This window comes from Chanodichthys erythropterus, chromosome 13, assembly GCF_024489055.1.
Source record: "Chanodichthys erythropterus isolate Z2021 chromosome 13, ASM2448905v1, whole genome shotgun sequence".
Classification (NCBI taxonomy): Eukaryota; Metazoa; Chordata; class Actinopteri; order Cypriniformes; family Xenocyprididae; genus Chanodichthys; species Chanodichthys erythropterus.
Genome location: NC_090233.1, coordinates 38419478 through 38437384, shown reverse-complemented (window position 1 = coordinate 38437384; position 17907 = coordinate 38419478). Strand labels below are relative to the sequence as shown.

The window sequence follows — 17907 nt, the reverse complement described above, 5'->3', positions numbered from 1 at the left end:
AAAAATAAAGAAAATAAGAACAAACAATCAAACTACAAGCAACCTCACAAATAAGTACAATAAAGCAAATATTCAAATAAAATGAACAGTGCTTTTCAAGTTTTTCAGGTATCTAACAGTAGTTTTCAGGTACAGAAAATGGATAAAGTAATATCTTTTTTATAATAATATATATTATTTTATAATAATATCTGTTTTATAATATTCTGATTCCTTCTCTATCTATCTATCTATCTATCTATGTATCTATCTATCTAATCTATCACAACTTTATGAAATTTTATGTATAATCATTCATCAAATTCTTACATAACAGAGCGATTCTAATAAGAAAGAAATAATGTTAAATATTGAAACCGCCAGTAGGTGGCAGCGATTCAATGTTTTAATGGGTGAGCTATTTGAGCTACTATTCAGCCAATTCATTCAAAAGTCAGATTAGTTTAGGAAGGAAACAAACACTGATGTGAATACTTTTGTCATTGATAAAACACTACTGAAAAGTGAACTAACAAAACAGATGGCTGTTTTGGTAACTGGTTACAGTTACACTGATAGTTATGGCTAAATTGCAATGGATTAGCTAGCTAAAATATATGTGGAGTGTACTTAGCTATTACAATGTTTTCATACCTCCTTCTCAGTACATGCTTTATTCTTTTTAACGTCCCTCTTTGAACAGAAGTTTAATATAGTCAACTGGGCAACGGTTCTCTTCATTTTTGGTGCTACCCGTGCTCTCCATTCAAACAGTAGAGTTCCACTCGTGTTGTGTTGGTGAAAGTGCGATGCGCAGCACAAAAACAAAATATTTCAATGTCTATTTTAACATTTTACAGTTGCTTCTAAGACTTAAGTTCTTGTCACATCTATTTCGCTTCAGTCATTTTTTTTTCAAGTTCTTCTGTAGAAAAGTAATCACCAAACCTATGGCTGTGCCTGTCAATTTCATGCCAGAACACATTTTGTGTACGTGACTGCTGTTTTACATTAATATTATGAAACGAGTGAAGCACAAAGATTTGTTTCCAAAAGAAATTATATATTAGCAATGTTATTAAATATTATATCACATCCATGGAAACATTTTGTGCAGAATCGGAGAGGTACATGAGCCTATAAATTGTTTGAGTTATAATAATTATTCCACTGGACATGGAACCTCTTGTTTCTTTTCCCAAACCTTCACTCACACTCACCTATTTTCATGGGATAATAAATGTTTCTTCCTTTTTTTCACTTTTAATGACTATATTTGCATCCTTTACAGTGGTAAAGTTGAAAAATGCTGTAAGATGGATAACTTTTACCTATGTGTTGAATTCTATTTAACAGTTTGTGCTTGTTGGACATGGTAAAACATGTCAAGTTTATTTGTATTGCTCATTTCACACATTCTGGTAATTAGTTTAACTTTCTCTGGAAGCACAACATCAAATATAGCCTAAATGTCTTGCACCTGCAGAAGATCAAATTCACGAATTAGCCTCTCAACCCCCTATCCCCCCCAAAACACAGCAAACCTGTGGTGGATGGCCTTTTTCCCATCATGGGGGAAATAATCTGCCACCATCACAGCCCTAACCAAACACATTTTTTTGTTTCATTTGCCAGTTTGATTACTGTATGGATCAACCCATGAGCCATCACACTGTTTCCTAAAGAATGCACAACAGATGTTGACGGTTGCCTGGTCACCGTTAGCTTTAAAATGTGAATGAGGAAGTGAGTGTAGTAATTGACTATGATCGAAGGGAACACACACGCTGCTGTACCTGTGTGCAGTAAATCAAATGATAATATTCTTGATTCACAGATGGTGTGATGCAGGACATCATGTTGTCTTAATCACAGCATTAGCAGAGCACTGTGTTCTGAACACTCAGATTTAATCTCATCAGCATATTGTCCTTCACGTTTGAAGAAACTACAGCTCGGATGCAAGCTGTTGATCAGAGGTTTTCCTTATTCCCCTTCATCAATAAAATCTTTTTACGCAAAAACAATTACGCAGAATACTACGTTTTTTTTCTGTCTGATAAACTGATTTCAAAACAAAATATATTTTGCCTGACTATGGCTCGTCTTGCTCAGACACGCAGTTTTGAAGCACAGCATGTTCTTTTCTTGACTGAAATCAACCTTGTTTCAGATTTGTTTGGAATGTTATTTCTATGTTTAATTATTCTTTGGAAATGCACATAGTGTGTGTGTGCTAGTGCATACCAGTCATGTGACTTTTTTTTTTTTTTTTTTTTAAGAAATGTACCATCTTGTCAGTTTTAATTAGTGTAATATTCTTCTTTGATTTCAGATTTGCCTGAAGGGGAAGATCCACATCTTTAAGTATTTAAACCTGCAGGCATGTCGCCTGGATAAAAAACCAGACACACTTGACCTGCCTTCTCTGGGAAAACGCTGCTTACCTCAGCAGCTGACAGACAGGTAACTACAACTTTGTCCTCTGTTTATGGTACATTGTTTCATAAATTACAGCACTTTCAGAGCCACATGAATCATGTTATCAACATTTGTTTGTAACTACTGAGGAATTTCCTGTTGCCCTGATGATTGAAGTACAGTGACTTTTCTGTGGGTTACATTGATATGACAGTAGGTATTGCCAGTAGGTAGGTGTTGTTCACTTAAACTCTGATTCATTCAGGAAAGAAACAGTAGAGTGAGTCATTGAGTTGTCAATTCAACCCATTTGTTCAAAAGCACTGATTCATTTAAGAAAGAAGTGACTTCCTTTGTGAGTGAGTCATTGAATAAATCATTCAAAGGATTTGTTCAGAAACACTGATTCACTCAGGAATGAAACCCCTCAGATTTGTTTGAAACTATTTTGTTGATGGAGCAATTACAAAGTAACTGGCAAATTGTGTTTAAAATGTTACTCAAATTACTCAAGTAATTCAATATCTTTTCAACAATATTACTTTTTTTTTTTTTTTTTTTTTGCTTTTCGGAAGATAAATCAGTTGAATTAGAGATTTTTCTAATCTGCCTTTTTCTTCAATAACTTTTTAATGTTCAGCTGCTAGTCATCATTGCTACTTCAGTTCTAACTTGACAACTTTTAAGTAGTAACAAAGGCTTGTATGTAGTGGTAGCTCACAAATCTGTGGTGTTAGAAAGTCATTTCACACACAAGAGGATCTTTGGGACACATCATTTACATAAAAGCGTCTTTCATGTGTGATATTGTTTCATTATTTTATTGAATTTATCCCATCCTCATCCAACTCTGAGTATTATAGGGAAATTATGTTGTGTGTCTATTTGTCTCTTTGTTTACATGAATATGTGTTTGTTTGTGTAGTATGGAAGATTTCTATCCCAGTAAAAACCACGGCCCTGACTCAGGTATTGGCAGTGACAATGGTGACAAAAGACTGTCGACTACAGAGGTAAACACACGCACATTAGTCATACGCATGTATAGTTAGTAGTGCAAACGGCTCTAAATATTGAGGCTTTTCACTTCATAAAATAGAAAAAAGTTTTAAATTATTTCTGCCTGATAGTCCAAACAGTAGACACTGATGTGGAGGGTGGGGTGGGGGGATTGATGCTGCCTTCATGTGCCCTCTGAGTTATCATAAATACGAGTTTCCTAGGTAAAAATTGCACATGATTGCCCTCCCATTTAGAAACTTGAATGCGCTGAACTCGTAATCACGACTACAGAAGTGGGAATAATCAAATTTTAAAGGCATGTAAAGGCAGCATTTGCTCATAATTAGGTGGGTCAGGCACACCTGTGGAACTTGACCTGACTAAGATGTTCAATAAATATGAACTAAGACACACAGCAATTACTGTGTATATCTCTTTTACAGTTTGCCAGGGGGAGTCTCTTACAAACAAAAAAGGATCTTACCCTTTTCTTGTCTTTTCTCTCTCTTCTGTTCTGTCTCACATTTCCCAGCCATCTGATGATGATACAATGAGTCTCCACTCTCAAGTGTCTGAGACAGCACGGGCTGATCCACACATTCTTCTCACAAAGCTGGACTCAAACAAAGGTGTGCTTTTAGCATTAGTCGTATTGGCCATAGGTTATTATTTACATTGTGTATTTGTTTTTTTTTTTTTGTTTAATAGTGATCAATCCAGCATGTTGTGTACTGTCATAGGATTAGATTCCGGTCTGCTTTGTCACCTTGAAATAAAAACTTTGGTTTATTTGTACCATCAGATACCATGGTAATGATTCCAAAACATAAGACAGTAACTGCCATTGTCTTGGCAAAGGCAAGCAGATTTATATCCTCCTACCACAAATACATTAACATGGTTATATCCATTACCATGCTTTACTATTCCAAGAATTGACATGATAGAAATGAATTTATGCATAGATTGTGGCTGGCTCATTCATTCATTTAACATTTAATTAATAGTGGACCAAATTCATGTAAAACAAAAAGCTGAAATCCCTAAAAACAAGTGAATTCAGACACTGGTGTATGGACCATTGCACTTTGTGTTTGATATAACGTACACACCAAATCACTCAACAGGGCAATGAAAACAAATTACTTCAAATAAATTATCAAAATTTTAATTTTAATCTGCATTTTTCAAAATATATATTTATGAGGTTAGGTTATTTGGATTTTTTTTTTTTCTTTCTTTCTTTTTTTTTTTTTTTTTTTTTTTTGCTGTTCAGGTGACAAACATCTAACTGAATTAGAAACTTAATGAGCCATAAACATTTGTGGAGAGTTATCAGACATCTAATTCACCTACAGTTTGCAGACACTTGATTCTTGAGGCCAACACAGGTTCCTGTTCTTTCTGTTATAGACAGACAGTAAGACAGGAATTGTCAGTTATTAAGTGAACGATTCAGAGAAGTCAGGAAATTACCCACAGCTGCAAATCCACGTGTTTTTTCATGGCTCACGAGTATTTTCATTGACTGACATATATATCTGTAATTATGTTGTTTGTTGATTTGTGATTGACATGACTACTTATTATTACAGTCATGGCATACTGAAATGCAAATACCATGTGAGAGATCTCACAAAAATAACAAAGGCTTCTTATGGTTTGTGAGAAGTTTAGCATATCATATTGCTGGTATGTAGCTAGGAATTACGATATTATTTTACAGGAATGAAAGCGTCTCACCTTCGTGTTCTCATCTGAATTATTTGCAGATCAGGATCCATATGACTTTATTGACCCAAATCCAGATGAAGAGGCTACTCTGTCTGAGGGAGATCTACAGCACAATGCACCCTATGTGTCATGTATAAAGGTATGCATAAACTTTTACACATCCATATGTATCTGCTTTTTTAAATCTCATCTGTCAAGCAACGACATAACAAACATGTACAAAAACACACTCACTGCACCACACACTTTAAAAGAGCTTTCGCTCTGTCATCCTCAGGAGCTGGAGCGAGTTCTGAAAACGCACCAAAGCAAAGACAAAGAGAACTGGAAAGAAGAGTCTGGGTAAGTCTGACTGGTTTTTATTGGATATATTATACAGGAAACATTCTGTGCTACTGAGGTTTGTAGTTTTGAGTTTGTAGTTCCTGCACAAGAATTCCTTTCTATATATATATATATATATATATATATATAATATAAAAAATATCTCACTCATAAGCATCTCTTACTTCAAGCATGTGTATTGAAGGTCATTTACACATTTGTGACCCGTCACGGAAACCAGGGACACAAGTCGGCAGCACAACTCTTGAGCAAAATGAGAAAGAAGCATTTTTTTTTCAAAATTGGTGATTTTTGTTTTTTTGCAGAATCTGTTAGTTGAGATCATGAAGAAGCCTTTCCGTGTTTGAGATGGCAGTATTGGTATATTTAAAAGCGTACATTTTGAGGTTGAAATCGGCTTGTTTTTCGGAGATTCTAGCACGCAGTAGGGGCGTGTCATTGTCTTTGTGTATTTCCATACTGGGAAGCGTGGCTACTTATTATGCAGCGCTCTGGCCGGCTCTAGCTGATATCAAAATTCAATGAAGAACCGTGGCCGTTACACCGAAAATGTTTTGAAGTACTTCTTCGACAAGCCGGATGCTTATGAACAAGCGCTCACTGATTCTGAAGACGATCTGAGCGACGATGAAAGCGGCATAATAAGACATTACCTCTCTGGAGTCGTGTAACGCGCCGGCGCATTTTGCAGGATTTTTTTCACATTGCAGTAAAACAGACTTAAAATACTCCGTCATTTTTTGTCATAGAGACATAAGTAATATATCAATTGAAACTATAGAATGTCTTCTTTTATTTGTGTACACTCAGAGTAAAAACAAAATGTTGTGCTTTTTGAAAAATAAAGAAAACTAACATAATGTGTGATCTCTCGTCTCCCTCTGAACGAAGTCCAATCTGTGGGCGGCCGAACAGTAGCTCAAATGGGGTGAAGCCGGTGGACGCCTGCGGTACTTCTCGGATGCCGAAACATCACATAAGGGATCATCTGATCCCAGTCTCGCCGATCTTCGGCGGCCACTATGTTAGAGCGACCCGGCTGCAAAGGAGAAATAGCTCCTGGGCTATGGCTTTGGCTGTGGCTTTGCGAAGTGGGATGGCTTCGGGGTACCGGGTCACATAATCCACGATGACGAGGATGTGTTCGTGCCCCTGGCGGACTTCAGCAGCGGCCCTACGAGATCCATCCCGATTCGCTCGAAGGGCACCTCAATGATGGGTAAAGGTATGAGTGGACTGGGGGGAGGTTTTTTTGGGGCGAAGTTCGTTGGCAGGTGGGACATACCTGGCAAAACCTTTTCACTTCAGCTTCCAGTCCCGGCCAGTGAAAACGATCCCTGATCCTCTGCGCTGTGTCTGGAACCCCAGGTGGCCGGCCATCGGGTGAGCATGAGCAAGTTCCAGGATAACTGCCGTCTTCTAGTTGTTCTTTGGCGTGGGGTTCGTCACGGGGCTCGGGAACCGCCGGCCTGCTTACTGCGCGCGCGGTGCCCTCCAGCGTGCGTCGCTCCTGGACCACCCTCCGGGGAAAAGGCGGCGCCCACTCCCCAGCCTCTCGGTGTTGGGCGGCCTCCGCCAGCTCGATGGCCTCGACGAGCTCCGTGACGCTCTGGGGGTTCCGCATGCCAGCCGCCTGCCTAAGTGGTCGGGGAAGGGTACGGAGGAGTTTATCTATTACTACCCGCTCAGCAACCTGAGCCGTGGTAGGGTTTGGCAGACAACAACCAGTGGTGAGCGAGACGTGTGAGCTCGGCAGCTTGGGCACGCGCTGGCACCCGGCTTCGGTATTCCCAGTCGTGGAAACGTTGTGTCGCACATACTGGGGAAATGCCCATGCGCCTCAAGATCTCTCTTTTGAGCTCGTCACATAAAGCTGCCAGGGTTGGGTCCATCATGAAATATGCGTGCTGCGCCTCGCCAGTGAGCAGGGGAGCCAGTATTCGTGCCCAGTCATCAGGCGGCCAGACTTCCTGGGCGGCGATGGCTTCAAACACTTGTAGAAAGTTCTCTACATTGTCGGTTGCCGTCATCTTAGGCAGGAGTTGAGTGGCCTGTAACCGGTCTGCCGGTGATGAAGGTGAACAGGTGATTCCTCTTTGTTCCCAGGGCGACGCTGATGAGTGCTCGGGACATGCGTCACAATATATATATATATATATATATATATATATATATATATATATATATATATATATATATATATATATATATATATATATATATATATAATATATATAATTTTTTTTTTTTTTTTCTCAAAATTCTACAAACAATACCCCATAATTGCAATGTGAAAGAAGTTTGTTTGAAATCTTTTCAAATTTATTAAAACTAAAAACTAAAAAAAATCACATGTACATGTATTGATTGGAGTCCACCTATGGTATTCGGTTGAGTGGACGTGATTTGGAAAGGCACACACCTGTCTATATAAGGTCCCACAGTTAACAGTGCATGTCAGAGCACAAACCAAGCCATGAAGTCCAAGGAATTGTCTGTAGACCACCGAGAAAGGATTGTATCAAGGCATAGATCTGGGGAAGGGTACAGAAACATTTCTGCAGCATTGAAGGTCCGAATGAGCACTGTGGCCTCAATCATGCGTAAATGGAAGAAGTTTGGAACCACCAGGACTCTTCTTGAGTGGGCCGCCTAGCCAAACTGAGTGATCGTGGGAGAAAGGCCTTAGTCAGGGAGGTGACCAAGAACCTGATGGTCACTCTGACAGAGCTTCAGTGTTTCTCTGTGGAGAGAGGAGAACCTTCCAGAAGAACAACCGTCTCTGCAGCACTCCACCAATCAGGCCAGTATGGTAGAGTGACCAGACGGAAGCCACTCCTCAGTAAAAGGCACATGACAACCCGCCTGGAGTTTTCCAAAAGGCACCTGAATGACTCTCAGACCATGAGAAACAAAGATTGAACTCATTGTCCTGAATAGCAAGCGCCATGAGACATCCTTGATGAAAACATGCTCCAGAGCGCTCTGGACCTCAGACTGGGATGAAGGTTCATCTTCCAACTGGACAAACACCCTAAACACACAGCCAAGATAACAAAGGAGTGACTACGGGACAACTCTGTGACTGTCCTTGAGTGGCCCAGCCAGAGCCCAGACTTGAACCCTATTGAACATCTCTGGAGAGATCTGAAAATGGCTGTGCACCGACACTACCCATCCAACCTGATGGAGCTTGAGAGGTCCTGCAAAGAAGAATGGGAGAAAATGCCCAAAAATAGGTGTGCCAAGATTGTAGCATCATGCTCAAAAAGGCTGTATTTGTCTGAGCAGTGCAACTAATAACTTCTGCCATGAATAACACAAAATTCTTCTTACTCACCCCTAAAACATCTTCCCTAACTCCCCTTACTTCTTACTCCCTTATTTGATCTCTAGCCCCCCCTTACATTCTGTCCGCTTTTATTGCCGCCTTCTACCTTCTCTTTACTTCTCCTTTCCACTAGTTTCACTGCTTCCGCGTATGACAGATTTGTTGTATCCTTCTCTTTCTGCACCTCTACTGCTTTCTTCCTAACTGTGCAGCCACCATATGCAACATTGTGCGCACCCCCACAGTTACAGCACTTTACCTCAGCACCTTCCTCACATCTCCCATAATCATGTTCCCCTCCACATCTCACACATCTCTTTTTTGCACACTTTTGCGATATGTCCATATCTTTGGCAGTTATAGCATCTCATTGGCACCTTCACATAAGCTCTTACTGGAAAACTTATATGCTCAATTCTGACCCGTTCTGGTAACACTTCCTCTTCAAACTTTAACATTACTGATAAACTATCAACTCTACTTCCATCTCTATTCGTCTGCAAGCGTCTGACTTCTCCTATTTTCCCTCCCTCAATATTTTTCTTTATCTCTTCTACCGATACTTCTTTAGGCACTCCAGATATTACTCCACATACCCATGTCCATTCACCTACTGGATTACAACTCACTACCTCTTTTTTACACACCTTTTTGATTCTCATTGTTTTTATCCTTTGCTCATCATTAACACATATCATCAACAATGCTCCATCCTGCATTACTTTGCACTTTTTATCTCCCCTATCAACTTTTTTAACTCTGTTGTCGAAGCAATTGGACTCACCCCTATCATTCCATGACCCTCTCTAAACTGAATCATTAACTTCAATTCCTCCCTTTCCCTTTCTATCACCCCCTCTTCATCACTTTCCCCCGAACTACCTGTTGTCACTTCTTTATTATTCTTTTTCCTTTTCCTAGCCCCTACCATTTAGGAAGTTCTTCTCTCCTCTACATTTTCCCCACCTACCTCCATCCCATCCCATCTCCTTCTCCTTCCTCTGAATCCTCTATGCATTCCTTTGACTCTGGATTGGCCACTGTCTTTTTTATTCGAGACCTAGTCATCTCTCTCTCAAGGAGTAATTTCCCAATGAGTGTTAAACACTATTTTAAACACAGCGCGTTCTGTCCATGCCACTTCCGCTTCCGTTCACCCGGAAGCCCAAGCTGGTGCGGCGCGGTCAGTGACGTCATAACCAATCGCCGCTCGATTGCTCTGTTTGGCAACGCAGCGTCTCACACCGGAACGCTGACCATCACACGGCCAATCAAACACACTAAAACAAGGACAAGATAAGACAATACATCAAACAACGTGCAGTGTGAGTGTCTGAAATTTCCAGGGTTATGAATACTGACGGAGGGGCAAAGAAATAATGTTCAACATGTCCATGTGTAATTAGGTCAGCTTTGTCACAATGGGGTATTGTTAAAATAAATGTAATACCTTTTGGAATGAGGCTGTGACATAAAAAAATGTGGAAAAAGTGAAGTGCTGTGAAATACTTTCCAGATGCACTGTATTTTCTCCTTACATCTCATATTTTTTCGATCACCATGTCATGTAAGGGCTCCGTAGAATGCGTCATTTCTTTTCGGACATAGGGATGTGTCTGAAGCCAAATACTAACTTTTGTATTAATAGAAGTATTAATATATTAATTATTAATATATATGGCGATCAATTAATATTAATTTTTAAAATAAATTTTTGAACAGTAGTGTTTAAGCATAAGTAAAATGTCAACACACACATTATAGTGTGAGGTTTCATATATACTGTGGCTGTACGCTAATGGTCAAAGATCCAAGCTGCTGACACAAAGGGCAATAGTTTGGGGTGACACATGAACAGAGCTTCAAGAAGACCTCCTGTGTGAATGTTTAACTGGTGTGCTGTATGTCACACCAGATGAAGCCTCTTCAGGGCAAAACGATTAACCATATTGAAATGATTAGCAAGACATAAACTCTTGAGAATGCTCACAGCATGATGGATTTTGTATTGGGACTGTTCCAAATAAAGTCTGCAACAAGTATCAACTATAGTGTAGTGATCTTAAACAGTTAAGGGGGATTTCACACAGAATGCATTTTTGTTTAAACAGGGCAATTGTAACACAGTTCGTAAATATGGGAAGAAGGAGGCGGGAACCGGCGAACATTCAAACAAAGTTTAATTCCAAAATAAACAAAGAACAAAATGAAAGTAATGCCGGCAGACCCTCGTGGACATCTGCCGGCCACACAAACATAATAAACCATAACATAAAGTCCAGGCCTGGTCCTCTCTCGTCCTCCACGGTCGTCGCTCCTCCTTTTATGCTCCCGGAGCTCCTCCGTGAGAGACTCAAGGCCGGTGCGCCTCCCAGGTGATGCTTGTTATCACTTGCGTCACCGGCCTCGCGCCGTTCCCTCACGGCTCTCGCCCGCCCTGGTTGCCACAGCAATGAAATAAACAAACAAAAAAAATGCAAGGTATAGATACATTTTTGAAAAGTTTAACTTTAAACTGCATTTTTTGAAAGGTTTGTCAAAAGACGGTCAAACTTGTCTGTCTAGCACACGTGTTTACAAAGGGGAAAAAAACAGCACATTGGAATGCAAAAATGTGTTCTGTGTGAACAGATCCTTAGACAAACAAGAGCTTAAATGCCATCCTGGTTTTGCATTGTAGCTGTAGTGGTTTACATGCATTTTTGTTTGATAAAACATGCAGTTGTTCGGTTTGTCACAGGTGTGTCCCAATTGGAGCAGGTGTTGATGTGGTATCTAGATCTAGATCATTTCTATAAATGTGTGTGTATGTGTGTCACAGAAAAGGAGGGACAGGAGAAGTGACAAGCACCCATGTTTTGTCAAAGCAAGTAACTCATTTTTTCCATTATTTTTATTTTTTTTTCCCCCACCAGATTACTTAGAACAGGTGTGGCACATTTGAATTGCGTCACCATGTCTTTCCTAGTCAACAAGCCACCACTGTTATGCAATGCACCATGACTTCACATTATATTTTAACTAGGGTTTTTGTGTTGTCAAAAATGCCCATAAGTGCATTATGTCAATGTTTTTAGTTCTAGTATTTCTAATATAGTTTTTGATGTAATGACGTGCGTGAGGGGTGAGCTATGTTTGATTTTTTGGTAATTATAAAACATGCTGGAGATGTTCAAAATACTTTTTGCATAGTTCATTATACTACTTTTACAGAATGTTTATTACAGAATGTTAAGTTTATTTCATGGCTTAAATTACATATTAAGAGACTGACATGTGGCTTGTCAAAAATTCATTACGTTCCATTCAAGCTATTTTTTGCCAGAGGAGTGGTTTTGATGCATAAAGTTGTTTTTGTCTCTTGTAACAAAAAAATGTTTATTTCAACCCATGAAAATGCAGATCCTGTTGTTAATGATATTGAAAAAAACTAAACTTTTTAATATTGTTTACAACAGGATCTGCATTTTCATGTAACTTCTTAAACAGTGTTTAACAGTAGAGAGTGCTACTTAGGTGAAGAAGACACTGAAGGTGCTCTATTATCAATGGTTCAACATAGTCTAACAACAACAACAACAAAACTGGATAACCATGGATAGTTTTTTGTTGATAGGAACAATATAAAGGAATTAGTCTTTTTTAAATGTGATATTATTTCAAGGTTTTCAGGTAATGAATTTGTCCACACACAGATACAAGTAAATGAGAGGACTTGTCCAGAGATGAACAACTAATAGTATAGAAAGAGATGAGAATAAAAACTTCACATTTGAGTGCAGGGCACAATGCTAAGGATTTTATGTACTATGCCAGTTGAGCCAGTGGTTCAGATTTTTACTTGGCCTGCCACAATTTTCACTGGTCCCACCACAAAAAAAGTCAAACATAAAATAAAATAGGCATAGTTGTTTTCATTGTTTTTGACCCATGGAACCCTAATAAATAAGGTTATGACAATAAAAATAAACAATATTTGTTGCTGAATTATGCCTAGACTATGACTGTTTTAATCTGTTCTGGTATAATGGTTTTTAAATTTGTATTTATTTTGATATATTGTGTATATTATATATTTCTAGCACATGGGGCATTTGTGGCCTAATGGTTAGTCAGACTTGGAACCCGAAGGGGTTTGATTCTCAATACCAATGGGAAACGACTGAGGTGCCCTTGAGCAAGGCATCTAACCCCCAGTCACTCCCCAGGCACCATGGCAAAATGGATGCCCGCTGCTCTGGGTGTGTGTCCACAGTTTGCAGTGTGTGTGTGTTCACAACTCACTGCTCATAATGTGTGTGTACTAACTTGGAATTTGTCCACAGCATTTAACCCATCTGAGTATGGGTTACCATACTTGGCCTTCACATGTCACTTTCACTTTCACTTTCATATGTTATACACACTGCCATTCAAAGGTTTGGGATTAACAAGAGATATTTGATTAAAAAATTGTTAAAAACAGTATTTTTAAAAATTTTAAATAGCTGTTTTCTATTTTAATGTATTTTAAAATGTAATTTATTCCTGTGGTGACAAATCTGAATTTTCAGCATCATTACTCTACTCTTCAGTGTCACATGATCCTGACATGAAATTTCAAGCTTTCTAGAGATATATTCCTCATGTCTGTGAGGCAAGTAGCCTATACGTTATGTGACGCACTGCTGTTCAGGGAGACTGAGACGGCAGAAAGCACATCCTATTTGTTTTCTTTATTTTACAAAAGCACAACATTATGTTGTTGTGAATGTAGGTTTTTTTTTTTGTTGTTGTGACTAACTGTCAGGAAATGAACACAGAGAGAGGATCCAAGTGCAAGTAAAACAATATTTATTGACACAATACGCTGTACAATAACTTCACTCCAAATGGGCAGTCGTTGCAGTGACTGAGGCGTGCTGAAGCAATGGCGTGCAGAGGCAGATGAACAGGGTGGCGCAGGGCTGCAACGGGTATCAGAACACTGGTAATGAGTTGTGCGCGTACTCCACCCAAGGAAGCTGCTGACTCAGAGCTACCCAACATTGCAACGTTCTCTCCAAATCCTGGTTGGCTCTCTCAGCTTGCCCGTTTGTCTGGGGATGGAACCCAGGCGACAAACTAACAGTCGGCCCCAGTAAACGACAAAACTCCTTCCAGAATTTGGATCCTCTGTCAGAAACCACGTCTACCGGGAGGCCATGAATACGGAAGATGCGATTAATGACAGCCAATGCTGTCTCCTTGGCAGTGGGTAATTTGGGCAAGGGAATGAAATGTGCCGCCTTCGAGAACCGGTCCACTACGGTCAAAATCACCGTATTGTCCTGTGAAGGAGGGAGGCCTGTGACGAAATCTAGCGCTATGTGGGACCAGGGTCTTGAAGGGACAGAGAGCGGTTGAAGGAGCCCCTCTGGGGAACGATTGGAAGTCTTACTACGAGCGCAGACAGAACAAGCCAAAACAAAATTGCGAACGTCGCGAGCCATGCAGGGCCACCAAAATCGTTGTTTAACCAAAAAATTGGTACGACTAACCCCTGGATGACAAGCCAGATTGGAATTGTGGCCCCATCGGATAACGTCTGAACGTAACCCCTCTGGCACAAATAACCAACTCAGTGGGCACCTGGGCGGAGGCGTTACCCCTTCTAAGGCCGAGCAGACCTTCGACTCGACCTCCCATGTGAGTGAAGAGACAATAAATCTCTCAGGTAGAATACACTCGGGAGTGGACGGGTGCTCGGAACGATCAAAAACATGAGATAATGCATCAGGCTTGATGTTCTTGGACCCGGGACGGTAAGATAGAGAAAAATCAAAAGGACCGAAAAACAGATCCCACCAAGCCTGCCTAGAGTTTAGTCGTTTAGCAGATCTGATGTATTCAAGGTTCTTATGATCAGTCCAGCTGATGAAAGGTACCCCCAAACCCTCCAACCAATGACGCCACTCTTCTAAAGCTAATTTGACCGCCAGCAGCTCCCTGTTACCAATGTCATAATTGTGTTCGGCAGCGGTTAAATGATGTGAAAAAAATGCGGAAGGATGCATCTTATCGTCTGCTGCAGAGCGCTGGGATAAAACTGCACCTACCCCCACCTCTGACGCATCAACCTCCACCACAAACTGACATGAAGGATCAGGGGTGACAAGAATGGGAGCTGAAACGAAGCGGCTTTTGAGGTTGAAGAATGCAGCCTCAGCTGCATCTGACCACCTGAACGCCATTCTCTAACAGCCTCTGGAGCATTCACCTGACGTGTTGCACATGTTCCTGGAGAAAAGAAGAAAATATCAATATGTCGTCCAGGTAGACATATATGAACTGATCGACCATATCTCTCAACACGTCATTGACGAGTGCTTGGAAGACGGCGGGCGAGTTGGAAAGGCCGAAGGGCATAACCAAGTATTCAAAGTGCCCTCTAGGGGTGTTAAAAGCCGTCTTCCACTCATCCCCCTCCCTGATGCGGACCAAATGATAAGCGTTGTGCAGGTCCAATTTCGTGAACAGAGATGCGCCCTGCAGCCGCTCAAAGGCAGAAGAGATCAACGGCAAAGGATAAGTATTCTTTACCGTGATGTTATTCAGTCCTCTGTAATCAATGCAAGGCCGCAGAGACCCATCCTTCTTACCCACGAAAACAAAAACCTGCCCCCGCGGGAGACGAGGAAGGGCGGATGATCCCAGCTGCCAGAGAATCAGAAATATATTTCTCCATGACCTCCTTTTCTGGATTAGAAAGTGAATATAACTTGCCTTTGGGCGGAGAAGACCTTGGAACTAAGTCTATGGCACAGTCATAGGGATGATGCGGAGGAAGAGAAGCAGCCCGGGACTTACTGAACACTTCCTACAGATCGTGGTACTCCTGGGGCACGTTTGACAGGTTCACCGACTCCTCCTGCAACACAGAATGAGACACAGAAGAACAGGCAGACAAGACGCATGACAGTGCTGACTCCACTCTGCCACGGATGCCTGGCCCCACTCGATCCTGGGCTTGTGTTCCACCAGCCACGGATGTCCCAGGACGATGGATGATGAACTGATCTGGAGAGGTAAAATGATAATAGTTCAGTATGATTACCGAAACTGATGACGGTTATAGGCTCCGTGGCCTGTGGGTAGTTTCTGTCCGTTGAGAGCGAAAACAGATATGGTGCAATCCAAAGGGCGAATAGGGATGTGCAACCGTGTGGCAGATCCAAGTCCATAATACTTCCCTCAGCACCTGAGTCGACCAGAGCCTGGCTGATGTGATGTCCCGATACCCATTGCAGTCTCACTGGGAGGAGCGTTGCAGACGAGGGTTTATCCAAGGCTAGACCGCCCGACCGTAACCTCGGTCCTACTGCCGGGCTTTGCCTTTTACTGGGCAATCCTTAAGAAAATGTCCAGCTCCACCACATTACAAACAAAGTCCTTTCTCCCTCCTCCCCACCTGCATGGGCTCAGGATCGAACGGGGGGCCGACCATGTTATCTCCGCTGACTCCTACAGCATCCAGTTCCTCAAGACGTGCTACAGGCTTCCTGTGTTCAGCTCGTTCGTGCAAACGGCCATCCACTCGCAGCGCGAGCTCAATCAGTCTGTTAAGAGTGGTGGGTAGATCCAGTGAGTAGATTTCTTGTTGAACATGGTCGGCCAGCCCATGCAGGAACATATCCCACTGCGCCTCCTCGTTCCATTTACACTCCGCTGCCAGGGTGCGGAACTCAATGGCATAGTCGGAAACAGGTCGAACTCCCTGCCGCAGGGCAGCCTCCCGTCCCGCCACCGAATGGTCGAACACTCTCCTCATCTCCTGCGACAGGGACTGGAACGAGGAGCAGCATGGATGGTTGTTCTCCCACACCGCCGTTCCCCATAACTCTTGTCCAGTCAATAACGTCATAACCAACGCTACTTTAGACTCCTCAGAGGGGAATGTGTTAGGTTGCAGAGAGAAATAAATAGAGCAATTTAGACAAAAAAGCTCTACAAGCATCAGGTTCTCCACCATACCTCACAGGTGCAGGAATACATGGTTCTTGTTGCGTGCTGGCGGATGAGTGGGGAACGGATGGTGGGGCTGGCGTAGTGGGAGAGGAAAGATGTAATACCTGGGTCAAGAGCTCGGCCACCTGCGCCACCAACGATCCATCCGTTGAGCACTCTTGCTCAAATACTCCTGAAGATCCGGTGACCTTGCTGGATCCATTCTTGGTCAGTTCGTTCTGTCAGGAAATGAACACAGAGAGAGGATCCAAGTGCAAGTAAAACAATATTTATTGACAGAATACGCTGTACAATAACTTCACTCCAAATGGGCAGTCGTTGCAGTGACTGAGGCGTGCTGAAGCAATGGCGTGCAGAGGCAGATGAACAGGGTGGCGCAGGGCTGCAACTGCTATCAGAAACCAAGGAATAATCCAACCCAGACACGGGCACAAGACAATAGTCCAGAACTCCAGGAAATCAGGAAGTGAAACACAGAAGCACAACACCGGGAGATAACATTCAGTTAACATTACAATTCTATCAAACAGAAACAAAGCAGCACATTGAAAAGTTATTTATATACCTCCAACTCTCGTTGCAGAGCACACAATCCACAGTCTTCCCAACCATTTTCTCCTCCATATTATTCTTTTCTTTTTCTTGTTTTCACTGCAAATCAGCACACAGGCAATTCATATTGCAAGCTTCTTGCGGGCTACCGTTTTTAATAATAATAATAATAACTCCGGTTTTGCACGCGTGATATTGCGTTGTTTCCTTGTCACATCTCGCATGCGTTTGGTTGTGAAGTTTGCATGCCAGACAGAGTTGTCGGCGATTCTTCCTCTTGTAAAGTCATGCAGTGTGAAACCTTCTATCGCCGATCCATCGTGCAGTTTGAACACAGGAGCGACTGAATGCTGGCCAAGATAGTCATGCAGTGTGAAAAGAACAGTGACCCGACTACTTTTAAAATCGTGCAGTCTGAACTCGGCTTAAGTAAACCCATGAACCGTGACACTAACGGAATAATAAAATCTTGGTCGACTAAACCTATTCTAGTTGATTAGACTATTGGGGGCAGCCCTAAAAACTTTGCTGCTTAATGAAAGTGAAAACCATCATAG

At 41.6% G+C, this 17907-nt stretch overlaps 1 protein-coding gene across 6 annotated transcripts in view; it reads left to right on the top strand.

Annotated features, from left to right (window-relative positions):
• The window catches only part of lrch2 (leucine-rich repeats and calponin homology (CH) domain containing 2), an 88617-nt gene that overhangs the window by 28209 nt on the left and 42501 nt on the right, over window positions 1-17907 (top strand). For all 6 annotated transcript variants that reach the window (XR_010896997.1, XR_010896998.1, XM_067408058.1 and 3 more), the window contains exons 6-10: window positions 2315-2445; window positions 3326-3413; window positions 3935-4031; window positions 5175-5275; window positions 5414-5478. Coding sequence is in view for 4 of the 6 variants with exons in the window: in XM_067408058.1 (XP_067264159.1) it covers window positions 2315-2445; window positions 3326-3413; window positions 3935-4031; window positions 5175-5275; window positions 5414-5478 (482 nt within the window). In the remaining 2 variants the exon portion in view is untranslated. The remainder of the gene's footprint in view (window positions 1-2314; window positions 2446-3325; window positions 3414-3934; window positions 4032-5174; window positions 5276-5413; window positions 5479-17907) is intronic.